At 40.5% G+C, this 16,761-nt stretch overlaps 1 protein-coding gene across 10 annotated transcripts in view; it reads right to left on the bottom strand.

Annotated features, from left to right (window-relative positions):
* Positions 1-16,761, bottom strand: part of MIPOL1 (mirror-image polydactyly 1) — a 298,592-nt gene that overhangs the window by 166,054 nt on the left and 115,777 nt on the right. For all 10 annotated transcript variants that reach the window (XM_043516946.1, XM_038406726.2, XM_043516951.1 and 7 more), the window contains 2 exons: positions 11,896-11,929; positions 11,465-11,635 (listed from right to left, as the gene is read on the bottom strand). In XM_043516946.1, coding sequence (XP_043372881.1) covers positions 11,465-11,635; positions 11,896-11,929 — 205 coding nt within the window. The remainder of the gene's footprint in view (positions 1-11,464; positions 11,636-11,895; positions 11,930-16,761) is intronic.

The raw sequence follows: 16,761 nt of genomic DNA, 5'->3' as shown, positions 1-16,761 counted from the left end.
ATGAGAAATCCCCTAGTTACCACCTGAGCTGAAGCTAACAAGAACTGAACCAGGGAAAGGATTGTGCCCAGACTAAGAAGGAGTCTAGTCTGAAAAAGAAGCTTATTGGAACATCTCTGAGGGTGAGATTTACCTGTATTCAGTTTCTTAATGTATTAGGCTTAGATCTGCATGTTTTATTTTATTTTGCTTGGTTACTTACTTTGTTCTGTTTGTTATTACTTGAAACCACTTAAATCCTACTTTTTTACTTAATAAAATCACTTTTGTTTATTAATTAACCCAGAGTAAGTGATTAATACCTGGGGGAGCAGACAGTTGTGCATATCTCTCTATCAGTATTATAGAGGACAGACAATTCATGAGTTTACCCTGTATAAGCTTTATACAGAGTAAAACAGATTTATTTGGGGTTTGGATCCCATTGGGAACTGGGTGTCTGGGTGCTGGAGATAGGTAACCTGCTGAGTGGTTCTCAGTTAAAGCCTGGAGCTTTGGGGGCGTGGTTCAGACCTGGGTCTGTGTTGCAGCAGGCTAGTGTGTCTGGTTCAACAAGGCAGGGTTCTAGAGTCCCAAGCAATAAGGAAAAATGGGCTCAGAGGTAATTTCAGCACATCAGGTGACAGTCCTATGGGGGTCTCTGTGACTGAACCATGTTACAGTGTGCTCATGTAGCTTCTGGTTTTCAGAGAACACAAGGATATCATCTAAAAAGATAACAAATTGGTCCACCACATCTCATAAAACATTGTTCACAAAATGCTGAAATATAGCTGGAGCATTACATAGCTCAAATGGCATAACTAAATACTCAAAATGTCCCTGTCAAGTGTGGAACACTGTCTTCCACCCATCACCTTCCTTCACACAAACTAGCCTATAGGCTGTTTGAAGGTCTAGTTTAGGCAAAACTCTAGTCAAGCAAAGTCTCTCAAAAAGTTCATTAATAAGTGGCGAAGGGTGGCGGTTTCGAACTGTCACTCTAGTCAGGAGCTAGTAACACAAGAGCACAGGGAGCCATCTTTTTTGCCATGAAAAAACAACAAAACAAATAGATGCCCCCCACTGGAGAAGTAGAAAGATGAATAAACTCCTTCTCTAAATTCTCATGGAGGTAGTCCCAGAGCATCTGGAGTTCCAGTTCTGAGAGGGAGTAAATATGGCCAAAGGGAATGTCAGACTTGGGCTGCAGGTCAATGGGGCAATCATCAGTGTAAAGTAGTGGCAAAACATCTCCCCTCCTTTTGTCAAAGACATCAGCACAGTCTTGATATTTCTTTATAATATCTGAAGGGGATAAAAGGGTGACAGAGATAGTGGCATCTACTTTTTAAGTCCCCCCTTTAGCAACTGCATTGCAAGAGGATTCAGGACTAACACTTAACCTTGGAAGACCTGACTGGCAGCAGAACCTTGAGGTAAAGGGCATCGTGACTCAGCTCCACTAGATTTGTGGGTCATAGGCAACCAGCCAAGGAATATTGAGGATGATAGAGGAATGAGGGGGCAGATCAGTTGAAATTTCTGAACCTCCTACTGGCCCTGGAGGGTGGTCATAGTCAACAGTGTTGTCTGGTGAGTTACTAGGCCAGAGGAGAGTGGGGACCCAACAATGGATTCTATCAAACTGGGGATCGAGTTACATCGAGTGGGGATGTTATGGCTCCAAGCAAAATCTATGTTCATGAAGTTGTCTGAGGACCTTGAATCCACCAGCATTCTCAGCCCAATCTCAGACCTGGCAGGTTATCATAACCAAAAAGGAAGCTGGAGGCTTTCTGGTGAGCCATCGCCAGGGTACTGGTTGTTCATGACTGGGACAGGACAGGAGTCTTACCGGGGCATAGTTCCCAGGTTCCCTGCAATATAAGCATAAGTCTAAGGCTTATTGGTGGCTCCTTTCTGCATCAATAAGGCAGGGTTGAATTTGGTTGGCTTGTGGGGAATCGAAAACTGGACTCCTTTTGTAGTCACTGTTCAGCCAGGCGATCACCAATGCTCAGGCACAGCTTGACCAGGGGATCTAAGTCAGATACTGGCTCTTCATTCAAGCCATGCTGAAAATGGTAGCTCTGCACTGTCTCATTACACCTAGTGTCAGCCCGTAAGCACTGGAATTCCACAGCGAACCTGGAGACTGGTCTATTTCCCTGGCATACATTCTGAAACATGCTTTCGGCAGAATGGGAATGGTTCAGATCATCCAAAACAATTGCTATGGCTCAACTGAATTCCTCCAGTTGCCTCAGCAAGGGACTGGAAGTCTCCAGGAGGTGGGATGCCCAGGCCAGGGCCTCCCCAGTTAACAGGATGATAATGAGCTCCACTCAGGCCTGATCAGTGGGAAATGACAGGAATGTAGCATGAACAGGAGTTGGCATCGATTCACGAAGCTGCATTTCCCATGGTCACCGTCAAACGGGGCTGGCAGCAGACTCTTCAGGTCCTGAGGGATCTGGGTCCCAGATAGCAAGATCTGTTCCTACCAGGCTGAGATCTGGGATTGTAGCCTCTGCAAGGTGTTCATTACATCAATCGGAAAGAGGGAGGCCTTAACAGGTGTCAAACCCACAGCTGAACACAGTCTTCAGTCTTTCTCTCTTGCACTGCTCAAATTGTCAAGTACATGACTGGATGTTGGCAGTCAGGCCTAATGGTTAGATCCACGGGGGTCGCTAGGCCTGGAGGCTAGAGCAGAGCTAAGCTGAAGTCAAGAATCATGGCCTTGGGACACCTGGGGTCATAGTCGAGAGCAGAGTTGAGAGTTAGAACCAGTGATCAGAAGCCAAATGCTGGAGGCAATGGGCGAGCCAGAGACTTGGTCAGGAAACAGAGCCGGAGGTATCAAGAATGGAGAAGGATAGGGTCTACAGCAGGCACAATAGCACGAGGCAGCAGCAGGCACAGGAAGCCGGACAAAGAGCAGCTGCAGGCAAGGAATGTGTTGAACCGCCAGCCAGTTCTGGCTGTTGCTGGGTTAAATAGTAGTTAGCTCCACCCCTCCACCAATTAAGAAGTACAGTCAAATAGGCAGCCCCTGTTAGGATCAGCTGTGTCCAGTGTGTCCCTACAAGACTGCCCCTGCTGCAGCTGGCTGTCTGACAATAAATCAATTGATCTACTCATCTTTCCCAAAAATGAAGGTTTTGATGAATCTTTGTAAGGAAACTCTTAAAAATAATTAGAATTGCAGTGTAATCAAAGTATTTACCCCATTAACTCTGTGGAACAGAACTGAATGGAAAACTGAGCCCGACTTACAAATAAAAATCATTGTTTGTGTGACCGGGCTTTGTTTTTTGGTGAATTTCTTAAAAGGGTGCATGCCGCCCAGCTTCATTGGCTTGGGCTTCAGAGTGAGGGGGCAAGGATGTATCCCTACAGCCACCTGTGAGAAAGATGACTTGGGTGGCCATTTCCCCTGTTCTACCCTCCCAGAGTGTTATTTTTTTGAGTTAAATCCAACCTTTTAAATTAGAATAAAAAATGAAAGTGCTATCTCCCCCAGCTTTTATCCCCCTCTAACTGAAAGCAGGGCTCACTCCAATATGAACTGCACAACAGGGGCATCTTGCAGGCAGAGTCTTTGAACCTACACTGACTCTCTTGTGCTTACTGCATTAACTCTCTCCACTCACTCTTCCTGGTGGTAGTTTCCTCCTCCCATCCTCTTGTCTGCTACCAGCTATAGAAAAAGCACAGGAAATGTGTGGGTGTAGGGATCTTGCTGTATGCTGGAACAAGAGGGGAAATGAACCAAGATAGTCCTAGGGCTAATCAAATTGCAATCACACTCCACACAAGCCAGTGAGTTTGAAAAATCACCCCCACAGCTGTCTGCTTCACACGGACAAGTGTCAGAGTAGCAGCCGTGTTAGCCTGTCTTCGCAAAAAGAAAAGGAGTACTTGTGGCACCTTAGCGACTAACAAATTTATTAGAGCATAAGCTTTCATGAGCTACAGCTCACTTCATCGGATGCATTTGGTGGAAAAACAGAGGGGAGATTAATATATACATGTAACAATGGGTTTATCATACACACTGTAAGGAGAGTGATCACTTAAGATAAGCCATCAGCAGCAGCGGGGGGGGGGGGGCGGGAGGGAAGGAGGAAAACCTTTCATGGTGACAAGCAAGGTAGGCTATTTCCAGTAGTTAACAAGAATATCTGAGGAACAGTGGGGTGGGGCGGGGTGAGAAATAACATGGGGAAATAGTTTTACTTTGTGTAATGACTCATCCATTCCCAGTCTCTATTCAAGCCTAAGTTAATTGTATCCAGTTTGCAAATTAATTCCAATTCAGCAGTCTCTCGTTGGAGTCTGTTTTTGAAGCTTTTTTGTTGAAGGATAGCCACTCTGAGGTCTGTAATCAAGTCATTCCTAAGAATCTGGTGTTCTCCTCTGACCCTTAGTATTAGAGGCAGCAGAAGAAGGGGTAGAAGGAGCAGTGTCCCAGCACAGTAGCTAGATCATTGTCAGATGTACCTTCTCGTGCGCTAGTGCCAACACCAGCAGAGTGAACTCAGCAAGTGTTGGCAAAGGCTAGAATAAGCACCACAGTGTAAAACAGAGATGCTAATTTGAAAGATTTAGTGTTTAAAAAAAAATAAAAATAAAAAATAAAAGGTAGTTTCCTCTGTTCTAACAGTGTGGCCATGCACTATTGCCCCCTCAACATGAGGATGCAGATTCCCTAGTTTAGATTGCAGCCCCAACCTATATTTCAAATAACCATTTTTTTTGTGGTTTTTAAAGATATTGCAGCTCACAGAGTGTATTTCTTAAATGAGAAATGTTCACCGATGTGTGGTAAGAAATCTTGAATGCTCTAGGAACCACAGAAAACACTGAGCTCTACACCTTATTTGGTTTTAAACCAGAAGAACTGTTTGAGAACAGCCTCAGAAAGGTTAATAAGAAGTTGGCCTACTGAGACTACTGACATTTATTAGTATTAGTCGTTAGCTGAAATTGATAATGGTAGGCAGTGAAGCGTACTGCTTCTAATCTTTGTTCTCAATTACCATGAAACACTGTCTGATGCCAAACAGTGCCTTGAAATGGAGAAAGGCACTTTAACTTGTTTCAGATGAGCAACTGGGAGTGTGCCAGTTTTGTACATGAACAGTCATAAGCATGTTCCTGCACAGCAGGATGTGATCAAACTATTCAAAACTGTAAAACCAGGGTTGCTTGCCAATTATGTTACTGCTTCAATCCAGGTATTAAACAGAGAATGCTATACTGGCCATGAAACTATTGCTTTTCTTCTACAACAAATTCTACACCTTTAATATTAAATTTTGCATAGCAACAGGCTATACCTTGATTACAAAATATCCACTCAATGGAAGTTAGGGCTGAAAACACAATAAATACATGACCCTTCTGTAGTATGATCCACGGTCTTGGTTTACAACCTTTAAAAGCACCTTCAACCTGCACTGATAAAAACATCTCTTTTCGTCCCTCAAAAGGGAAGAAAAAAATTGCAATGCCTTACTCAGTGCCCCAGTTTCAGCTGCCAAACTTTTAATCATATTAACATTCCTGTCCGGAAGGTGTAAAATGGCTTACAGCCATTTGCTACTTTGAGGCATTATTACACCATATTGCCTCCTGCTGGTAACTATTTCCTTTAAAGTATTTAATGAAGATTACCAAATTGTGACTACAGTGTGTTGTATTTGTATTAAATGTTAATCACAAATATATTTGATTACTCAATAAACAAGCAAGACTTGCGAAGAAAAACAAGAACTACATTACAAACATTTGAATGGATAGAATATTTCCATGAATGGGTTAAGATTAAATTGAAAATAAACCAAGAAACTTCTTTCTCATGGCAGTCAGCATCTCTGTTTTCTTTTCAAAGAGCAGCCATAAAATAGAAACAAGTTCCACACCATAACACAGTATCTGTTCACTAACAAATATATCTTGGCAAATGCAACCACTACGTTGTGTTTGGTTTTTTTTAAAAAGGGGGGTGACATTGGTATGTGGGGTGGGGGTGGCAAGGGAGGGATGTCAATGTTTAGCCATACTTTAGCTGTTTGTTTTTTATTCACTGGAAAATACATACTAAAAGTAATATCAAATATTTGAGTTTATATCATTTTATTTGTTTTTGCACATACAAAATGTAGTTTGTGTATTTGCTCAGCAATCTAGTGAATGATCTAAGATTGTGTACACGTGTGCTACTCAATACGGTGATAATAGTGTCCAGCTTTCTGTTAAGACATGGTGATCTAGATATTTGTAAAAAGAAAAGGAGTACTTGTGGCACCTTAGAGACTAACAAATTTATTAGAGCATAAGCTTTCGTGAGCTACAGCTCACTTCATCGGATGCATCCGATGAAGTGAGCTGTAGCTCACGAAAGCTTATGCTCTAATAAATTTGTTAGTCTCTAAGGTGCCACAAGTACTCCTTTTCTTTTTGCGAATACAGACTAACACGGCTGCTACTCTGAAACCTAGATATTTGTGGTTCACAAAGGGGTGGTTTTTATAAAACCACATTTCCTAAAAATTAGTGAGCATTTCTAGTTTGTGCAGCAGTGAAAAATGCAAGTAAAATTCTAAGTCACAAAATATAACTAGTTAACTATTGCCAAGCATGTGTACAATAGCAGTCTAATTAAATTAATACAATAGAGCCACCACAATGTACTACAAAAATCACACCTGAAAGACTACTTCAAACAGCCTATATTTACATGCTCATAGAGGGCACCCAATTTATAACAGTGCATCCATTATTTAAGAATATTAAATATTGTCTAACTGAAACAAAACTGATAAGTTAAAGTTTCATGGTCTTCTGTGTTACAGTTTCTCAATCAGAAAATCTGAAACCCTATCAATAATACCAGAAGAGCTAGATGCTGTTTAGGTAAATTGTAGTTAACAGTCAAGTGTCAGGCTGTGAAGGGACTCATTCAGAAGGTTAATGGATTAGCTTAATTAATTATACCCCCTGTAAACCCTGAAAGCAGGGAGGAAGTGAAATCAGTTATGCTGGTAACTCAAGTGGCAGTGTTGCTCCTTCACTAGATACTAGCAAGTTGTATAGGAGGATGTAACTTTCACAGAGACTCACAAATACTGAGCTCTTAAATGCTGCACTGCAGGGGACAACCACAGACTACAAATGTCTCCCTATGGCTGTGACTGATTGTAACCCCTGTTTTGGCTCAATTTTTATGATATGCCTTGGTGTGAATGTGATTTCATATCCACTGAAAATGGAGAGCTCTCATCTTGCGGATGCTACCAAAACCTGTGGCAGGGCCAGATCTAAATGACAATAATTTGGGTTTATTATAGTATAACTATAGATATTGCCTGAGTTACCTTCAGTCCCTTTGTGCTCTAATGCAAGATTCCCTCTCCTATTCTTCTTGCTGATAAATTGTAATAACTGTTATTAGAATCTTAACAAAAGACCAGTAATTTGTATATTGCACAAGTACCCAAACCATTATCAATTAAGAAATGTAGTTTGAAATGGTGGCCACAATTCTAAGACTTATCTTACACATTCTAAAATATTAGTTATAGCTATAAAACTATATGTACAAATATAAGTTAGGTTTTCCATCAGTAAATTTCATAGAGTTCTATTCATAATAATTATTTACAATTCATAGTAGAAGAGTTTTTTAATGAACATCAAGTGGAGCAATACTGCTTGGCATCAAATGTTGGTAGTATAATATAATTCACATCACAATGTTTTTTTATGACCTGCATGATCTACTTAAAACTATCTGTGTAGTATGCTGACAGATGTGTAAATTGCCTTTGATGCTCTTGGCACGTAAACCATTATTATGTGGAATAACTGATCTTTTATTAATGCTTGGTTTAATTATTTGAGAGAGCAACATATCATACATGATTCTGTGAGATTATTCAAACAAGCAGTTTTTTTTTTAAAAAAGAGTATATATATATATATATATATATATATATATATATATATATATAGGCGCATGTGCACACCATATCACTCAAATGGTGATATTCAAGAATTTATAGGTTTTACTGACCTTTTACAATTCCTATGTGAAAGGACACGGACGAAAAAAAAAACCCATAAAATCAACAAACCAAAAATAAAAATACCAAACATATTCTCCTCCTTTGCTGAAATCTTTTCTCTTACTGGTTGCCCAAATTTCAATGTCCTGTGTAAGAAAAGTCAATAATAATAAAAAAACCCAGCATAAAATGTTCACAAGACTGTTGGGTATTTCACCAGTAACCATGCTGCTAATAAGCTTTTTAAAAAAATAAAAATATAATCAAATACATTCTGGAGTGGCAAATGAATGGAGGAGACAGGAAGTAGCCAAAGATGGACTGAGGAGAAAGGAATGACTGAGATATGTTCAGGTAAATTTGTATAATTTAATGAACAAATTAAAAATAGTTAAGAAGCCAATAAAAGTACAGGTGATTTTACAAACTATTTATGCTTTGCTCAAATAACTTTTTATAATTCTACCTGAAACTCTTGTCACACTTGTTCCTCGGCTAGTTTATCAGTTGTACTCTATCAGTTATTATCCATTTACTGTAGAACACCCCAAACCCCTTAATCTGTGAAAGATGCCCATACCTGTGCAGAGAGCCAACACAAGACCTTGTGTTTTAATGGTACATAGATTCTGGACATCTTTATGAGGCTGACTGAAGTAGCCCTATGTGGCTCCAATAGGCTCCCGCAACAGGAGCGAGGAACAAAGACTCTGATAGAAGTAGGTCCTCTGACTCCACCCCTTTCCCTGATGCAGGAGCCCTCTCTTTCAATTGTGTATGCACCCCCTGCACAGAAACCTCTTGCACAGTGAGAGCAGAATTTGTCTCTAAATGCCTATCATTTATTCGATATATACATTAAGACACAGATCCTACTCCCCTTGAAACTAAAAAATAAAAAAAATTATTCACACCATCCAATGCTGCAAGCAACTGCTCCAACACATCCTCAGAAATTATCTCGCTTTAATACATCTCTCCTGAGCAAAGAATGAACCAACAGACAAGGGAAGCATAGTGAAAAATCTCTGACCAATTTCTTAATCACCTGGCTCATTTATGGCATTTCATGCAATACAACTTTCCAGATTCCCAGAGATATTATTTCATCTTAAAGAAAAATTACTTATTTTGTAAAGTTTGTCTTCTGTGTTTGGAATACGGTGGAGGGGAAATGCAAAAACACACAAAATAAAGGAACCCAACCTCAATGCCAGCTGCAATTCCATAACTACATGAACATGGCTGCATGCCAAGTAGAGGTGGCTGGCCAGGGTAAAATAGGGTAGAACGTAAGAACAGACGTGACAATAGAAGAGGAGGAAGTTTCAGGGTTTGGAGAGGACACTCTCCTACCTGGTAGCTTCTTGCTGAAAACGTTAGTTGAATTTACATTGTACCAACAGAGACCATAAACTGACTTTAAAAACTAGTTAATCCCCAGATGGATGCTACTTGGAGACTGGATAATTTAGATCATTAAGGTTCAGGGAGCATGTTAGGTTTCTGGCTCTCTGAGAGGCAGGGCCAGATCACAGCTCTTGCATGAGGTGAGTGCTTAATGGCTGTACATACCCCCCCATCTAAAGTCCCCTTATTCTCTCCCAGCTGCCACATGATCTGCCTATTTCAATGACCTGATCCCAAAGGACAGAACCCAGGAATGTGGAAACAGGTCATATCAGGTGCTAAGTCTAGGAGCAGCCAAGACTGGGCACAGAACCCAAAGCGATTCTATGGTGAGGTACGACTGGTAGCCCATGGAAACAACTGAGGAGCAGGAGGGCTCTCGGCCTGCTTCAGGGAAGGGGAACGGTGTTTTTTTGTGGAGTTTAGGAGATGGAAGGGGCTGTGTGTTCAGAAGTATCAGGAGCAGGAAGGGACATCAAAATTCTGCTGAGTATAGTAAAAGAGGCAAAGACACTGAATACCAGGACTGTATATCAAGGACCTGATTTTTAGCTCTTGAATGCAGAACCCTAGGGAAGAATTTGCTTGTCTTAAAGAGTAGCTATATGTGACAGGATTTCTCTACCATTTATAATAGTTATCCCTTTACAAATATTTAGGACCCAGTGCACTGTTGCCCTGCACCTTGTGTGCCCATTTACACCATCACAATGACCACCCTGCACCTTTAAGTGGGGGTAATTTGGCTGGGTGGCTGAGTGAACGGAACAGTGCTTTATGGATTTAGGGTGGGGAAGGAAATAGGAATGAAAACTGTTGCAAAAAGGGGTCAGCATGGTTGATGACTCATCCCCTAGGAATGCAGAATTTAAAAGGGGCAGCTCTGGGCCTGAAGCCACTCTTTTACACGGAGCATCTGAAGAAGGATCCACCCTCCCTTCCCTTTAGGTGGTAAAATACCAGGTCTAGACTTGCTGTGGGCATTATGCTAGTCGTCCCTTTTTTAGGGGGGCTGGGAAGGAATTTTTCCTTTACCATCATATTGGTCTGGGTGCAGCTGAGGTTTTTTCACCTTCCCCACAGTGGGTTCAGCAAGGGCTCTGTTCATGCATGGCATGACGGGTGGTAGGTTATATGTCACAACTCATTATTTAAGTGTAGGGCGGATGTCCAGGACAGGTACTCCATAGGGAAGGTATACAGTAACCAGATAAATGTCTTGGAAAAGGACTTAAAAGAGATGTTCATTAAAGGAATGAATAGGGGCAGTTGGGGACTCCTATGTTTGGTATGGCAGGGAGTCAACCCTCCATTCTTATAGCCCACCTTAACCCTCCTACGAGGGGGATGGATGGTAAATTCCTAGCATTGGATTTTCTGAGGGACCTGGATGGAAAAAGAGGGGGAGCTGGTGGGAGCCCCCAGGTATGATAAGGTCCCAGCAATAAATTTGCTGGATGGACTTGGATGGAAAATAAGAGGGGGAGTTGATAAAAGCCCCCCAGATAATTACAGAATAAACATGGGGTTACCTGCACTGTATACTTTTATCTGTTGGGTAGTCCCTGATATCTAATAATAAAGTTGCATCCTGATTAAACCCATGTCAAATGTCTCCTGTCCTTCTTTCGGCATAGCCAGACAATGAGCTGCACAACTGAGCTCTTAGCAGTTCTATAAAGGTTAGTACTTTGGAAGCTATACTTAAAAAAAGAAAAAAAAACACAGAGAAGCATCTTTTGTAATCAGGAGTGTTAGATGCAAAAAAAAATCTTTTCTCTTTGAACAGTGGCTTGCAAACATTGTTAAAGCCATTTTAAATAGCATTCCTATGGTACTACAATAATTGCATAGTGTTCATGAGTTCTCTATGTGGAAGGACTTTTTAAAAAGTGAACTTTGAACAGGAAACATACGTGGAAGACTTTGTTTCCCCAAACATGGGGGAAGAGAGAGAGTTTGGCATTGAATGTTTTTATAGACTAGTAGGGACTTACTTGAGACAAAGCTGCATCCCGTTCTTCTATCACCGCATTCATTTCCTCAGCTGTTATTTTTTTTCTACGCTCCTTGGTCCTGTGTATTCGATCCACAATTATAGCTCCATTCTTCTGTATAGCTATCCCTGTGTCTGCATTGTTTATTCTGTTCAGTAATTCCTGTAATGTCTACCAACAGCATTATATGTTAGTCAGACATGAAGTTTTAATATATTTTATTTAATATAGGGTTTTAATTAATAGGCACATGTGAATTGTAAATTGACTGAGTGAAGTTATTGAATTTTTATATTGCAGCAAAGATGTACATTATTAGTGTGTCAATTCTTCTTTTTTCCCACATCTTAGTTCTTGAAACCCACTCAATTGAACTTAAGCCTCTAAGATATAAATCTGACATCAAGAAATCTCCTCAGAGAATGGCTTACCATGTCATTTTCTTCAGGGTTAATATTTTCTAGCCTAGAAAAAAGGGACACAGAAAGCCTGATCAGTAGCATTTCCTTAGTGCAGCAAAATGAGTTCGCTTTTTAAATCTTTAGAACCTCAAGTAATTTCATTCTACTAGTCTTTAGAGTCAACCATGACACTGAACATATTAAAGTGCCACCTGCTCGACTCCATCTTTCAATAATGCTCCGTATCTTCAGCACTGACTTCAGACTGTTAAGTTATTAATGTTTACTGCTATATATGACTACAAGGATCAATTGTTCATATGTGCTTAGATGAAGAAAGTTCCCTAGTGATAGAAAGCACTGGTGCTCTTATTTTATTTATTTTTGGACTTACAACTTTAACCTGAAATTATATTCATGTTGTCTTTATTGCACCCCAAAATGAAATGGGACAGTAGGTTTGTGGGGGGGGGAGGGAGGGTTGGGTTTGTTTTAACAAAATGTCATTCTTCCCCTCCACCTAGGAGGACAAACATTTTAGTTAAACCTCACTTAGAAATTTTGTTTTATCCTATCACAAAATATAGGAGTTAAATTAAGCCTCTAGTGGTGCCCTTCCTTAATTCTGGAACAAAAATATTGAACTCTTTCTTTCTTTGTTTCACTGGCACATTTACTCATATGTAAAGAAGCAGTAAACAGTTTTACTGCTTTGCCGAACAACGGCTATTGTGCTCTGCAACAGCAATGAGTAATAGCACAAATTTCTGCATACAGAGATGATTAAACAGGAAATTACACTTTTTTCTATAATAATTAAAAAGTTAATTATAATTAATATCTAAACATCTGATTATTTACAGAACATTTGGGGTCCAAAATACAGAGATTAATACCTTGTTAAAAATTAAGCTTAAACATTAAAGAAGTGCAGCCTCTCCCAGTTCATGGATACTTAAGCAAGTGGTGGATCCAGTACATACTAAGTAGCTTAAGAAAAAGCATTCTGGCAGAGGCTGCAATGTAACATTTCAAAAACAGTTACTGCAATCATCAAACTTCCAATGTCTGCCAAAGAACAAGGTGTAATTTGTACTGTGATGCTGTTGTCAGAGATCACCCTTCAAACATCTCTGTGCCACACAGCAATTGACAGTGTCCTAACCCTGTGCCTTTGAATGCACTAGTCTTCATGACCCTAAATATGGTATAACCTCTTATGCGCACTAAGCTAGGAAATCAACCCATTCTTGCCATCTGACCTTTGACATTTAATACTAGTGCAGCTACCTAGTATCATAATTAGTGAATTTCCTGTGTTTTTTGTTCAATTTGTACAGGTTCATAGTCAGACAAAGTCATCTGAATTCTTGTAATCACGGGAAGCAATTCAGAAAGGACTGCTCTGTTGCTGCTGTGTAGTGGAAGACATTTATTTGGGAGGTTCTGAGCAGATGGTATTCCCAGCATACCCCAAAACAATAAACATGTGCTGAGTAGGTTTGAACCTTACCTCTTTGATGGGATTTGATCTTATTAACAAGAAAACACACAAAATGTAAACTCCAGCCTGAACTCTCACACCTAGCTTAGTTATTCCTAGAGTTACTCCTTTCAAACAGGTCAGTCCAAGCCCCTAGATTTCTCCGACTAATTCGGCCATTATCATTTCCAGAGCAGGCAAATGATCTACACCTGCCACTGTGAGTCAGCAGGATTCAACTGGCATCTCCCTATGCGTTTCCAACACCTGCTAACAGGGTGGGTCAACGGTAGAACCCAGCCGACTAGAAGGGAAAAATAAGTATTATTACCCTTTGTGGGTAAGGCTATCTCCAAAATCTGATTTTGGGCCAGATTTATGGGCAATGATACTTAAGTAACTTGTAAAAATCAATTGACTAACAGAGCACACATTAAAGGCAGCCATACTATTGCAAAGGGATCTAGTTTTAGTTTAACCCTTTGGCCAGTGGCAACTGGTATTTCCCAGCTTTATTCTCTAATGCAATCATCAAGTACAAACAACAAAGCATGAATGCAAATTGCCAACTCTCAATACCAAGAGGTTGAACACAAATGTGGAAAAATAATGGTGGCATTTCAGTCTGGAAAAATGCAGGTTGTTTACTGTGAAAAAACAGCAGCGCCACCAAGAAATAAGTTTGTAAGGGAAGCTTCATGAGAATAGTTTTTCTAATGAAGTCTTTCCTACCAGTTATCTGTGATACAGAAACCACATTTACTCTAGGGGATTAGAGTAAGAAAAAATGCCAGCTAATAAAAATACCCAACAAGAGGCAGATATCCATTTTGTCCTAGAGAAAAGAAACAGTTAATGAGGTTTTCTACTAAGGTCAAATATTTAAAAAGTAGCAACTAAGTACAATGCAAAATCTATTGTATTTACTTTATGTGGTACAACACTTACAGATAGTATCCTTGCTACTGTGAAATACTGTCTGTTCTCAGTGATACAACGTATTATGGGGATGAACTCAAGTTGCAGCACATTTCCAGAATTGTGAACATTTGGACCAATACTCAATTGTCATTCTGCAAAGAAGGACCAATCCTAGGGCTCATAATGGGGAAATAGAGTCAGATATATCATCTTGATATTCTTTACCTGCCTGATACATGGAGCCCTTTAGTGGCTTCATACAAACAGACATGCTTAGGGCTCTCTCTAGCTCCCTGGAGTAGTGGTTCCCAACTTTTGTCTGTTAGAACACCTCTCTACTGCCAGTTCAGCAGATGTCATCTTTCCTTTCTCTCTGGCTATTTTCTCTCATTTCTCCTTTCCCCTCTTTCTTGTCTCTCTTTTCTATATACTTTTTCTTTATTTACCCTTTTAACTTATTGCTCTTTTACATGTGCTTTGCTGGCTCTTCTTCCCTTATGCCCCGATACCATCCTCCTTTCTAGTACTCTATTCCCCTTCCCTATGTCCTCTTGCACCAGAAGCCTTTATGCTGCTGTTGTGAAAGTTGTCTGTTGATGAAACCCAGGGCTGAACAAGGGTCATGAAAGGAGTATAGCTTCTGTCTGAGCCTGACACTTGGAACTATACACAAGCGGCTCTTGCAGTGTGCTCCATTAGAGTCCATAACAGAAGCAAAGAGGGAAGGGGAATGGCTTATAAGCTAACTATTGTTTTATCTTCAGCTGCAGCAGCACATTTGCAGAGAGAGAGAGAGAAAAAAAGAGTGTGTATTGGGGGGCATCTGGATCCTACATCTTTCCCCACCCACACTAAACCTCTGCATTCATAACAACATAAGAATGGTCACACTGCATCAGACCAATGGTCCATTGAGCCCACTCTCCCATCTTCTGACAATGGCCAGTGCCAGATGCTTCAGGGGAATGAACAGAACAGGGCAATTTATTGAGGGATCCATCCCCTTTCATCGTGTCCCTAGCTTCTGGCAGTCAAGGTTCAGGGACATCCAGAGCATGGTGTTGTGCCTTTAGTATGAACCTCTATTATGGTATTTTAAAGAAGTTTCCATACAGCTTGCAGGGATTTCATTCATGATTGTTCCTTTAATTTCCTCCTCATTTTTGTGTAGTTCCTCTTTTTGAAGTTAAATGCTACTGTAGTGGGTTTCTTTGGTATTTTCTACCCTACAGGGATGTTAAGTTTAATTACATTATAGTTGCTATTACTAAGCAATTCAGCTACATTCACCTTTTGGACCAGATCTTGTGTGCCATTTAGGACTAACTCAAGAATTATTTCTCCCCCATAGGTTCCATAACTAGCTGCTCCAAGAAGCAGTCATTAATGGTGTCTAGAAATTTCATCACTACATCCTGTCCTGAGGTGACGTGTACCCAGTCAATATATGGATAGTTGAAATCCCCCATTATTATTGAGTTTTCTGTTTTTGTAGCCTCTCCGATCTCCCTGAGCATTTCCCAAACACAGTCGCCATCCTGGTCAGGTGGCCGGTAGTATTTTTCTGCTGCTATATTCTTATTAATCCAGCATGGAATTGAGATTCTATGGTATAGTTTGATTCATTTAAGATTTTTAGTATGTTTGACTCTATGCTTTCCTTCATATATAACGCCATTCCCTCACCAGCATTACCTATTCTGTCATTCCACTTAAGCTAGTCTGGCACTCTCTATGGCTGAAAACACTAGCCTGGTTTGCAAAAAGAAAAGGAGTACTTGTGGCACCTTAGAGACTAACAAATTTATTAGAGTATAAGCTTTCGTGAGCTACAGCTCACTTCATCGGATGCATTTGGTGGAAAAAACAGAGGAGAGATTTATATACACACACACAGAGAACATGAAACAATGGGTTTATCATACACACTGTAAGGAGAGTGATCACTTAAGATAAGCCATCACCAGCAGCAGGGGGGGAAAGGAGGAAAACCTTTCGTGGTGACAAGCAAGGTAGGCTAATTCCAGCAGTTAACAAGAATATCAGAGGAACAGTAGGGGGTGGGGTGGGAGGGAGAAATACCATGGGGAAATAGTTTTACTTTGTGTAATGACTCATCCATTCCCAGTCTCTATTCAAGCCTAAGTTAATTGTATCCAGTTTGCAAATTAATTCCAATTCAGCAGTCTCTCGTTGGAGTCTGTTTTTGAAGCTTTTTTGTTGAAGGATAGCCACTCTTAGGTCTGTGATCGAGTGACCAGAGAGATTGAAGTGTTCTCCAACTGGTTTTTGAATGTTATAATTCTTGACGTCTGATTTGTGTCCATTCATTCTTTTACGTAGAGACTGTCCAGTTTGGCCAATGTACATGGCAGAGGGGCATTGCTGGCACATGATGGCATATATCACATTGGTAGATGTGCAGGTGAACGAGCCTCTGATAGTGTGGCTGATGTGATTAGGCCCTATGATGGTATCCCCTGAATAGATAT

Source organism: Dermochelys coriacea, chromosome 6 (genome assembly GCF_009764565.3).
Source record: "Dermochelys coriacea isolate rDerCor1 chromosome 6, rDerCor1.pri.v4, whole genome shotgun sequence".
NCBI lineage: Eukaryota > Metazoa > Chordata > Testudines > Dermochelyidae > Dermochelys > Dermochelys coriacea.
The sequence above is the reverse complement of the archived record's forward strand: the minus strand, read 5'-3'. Positions and strand labels throughout refer to the sequence as shown.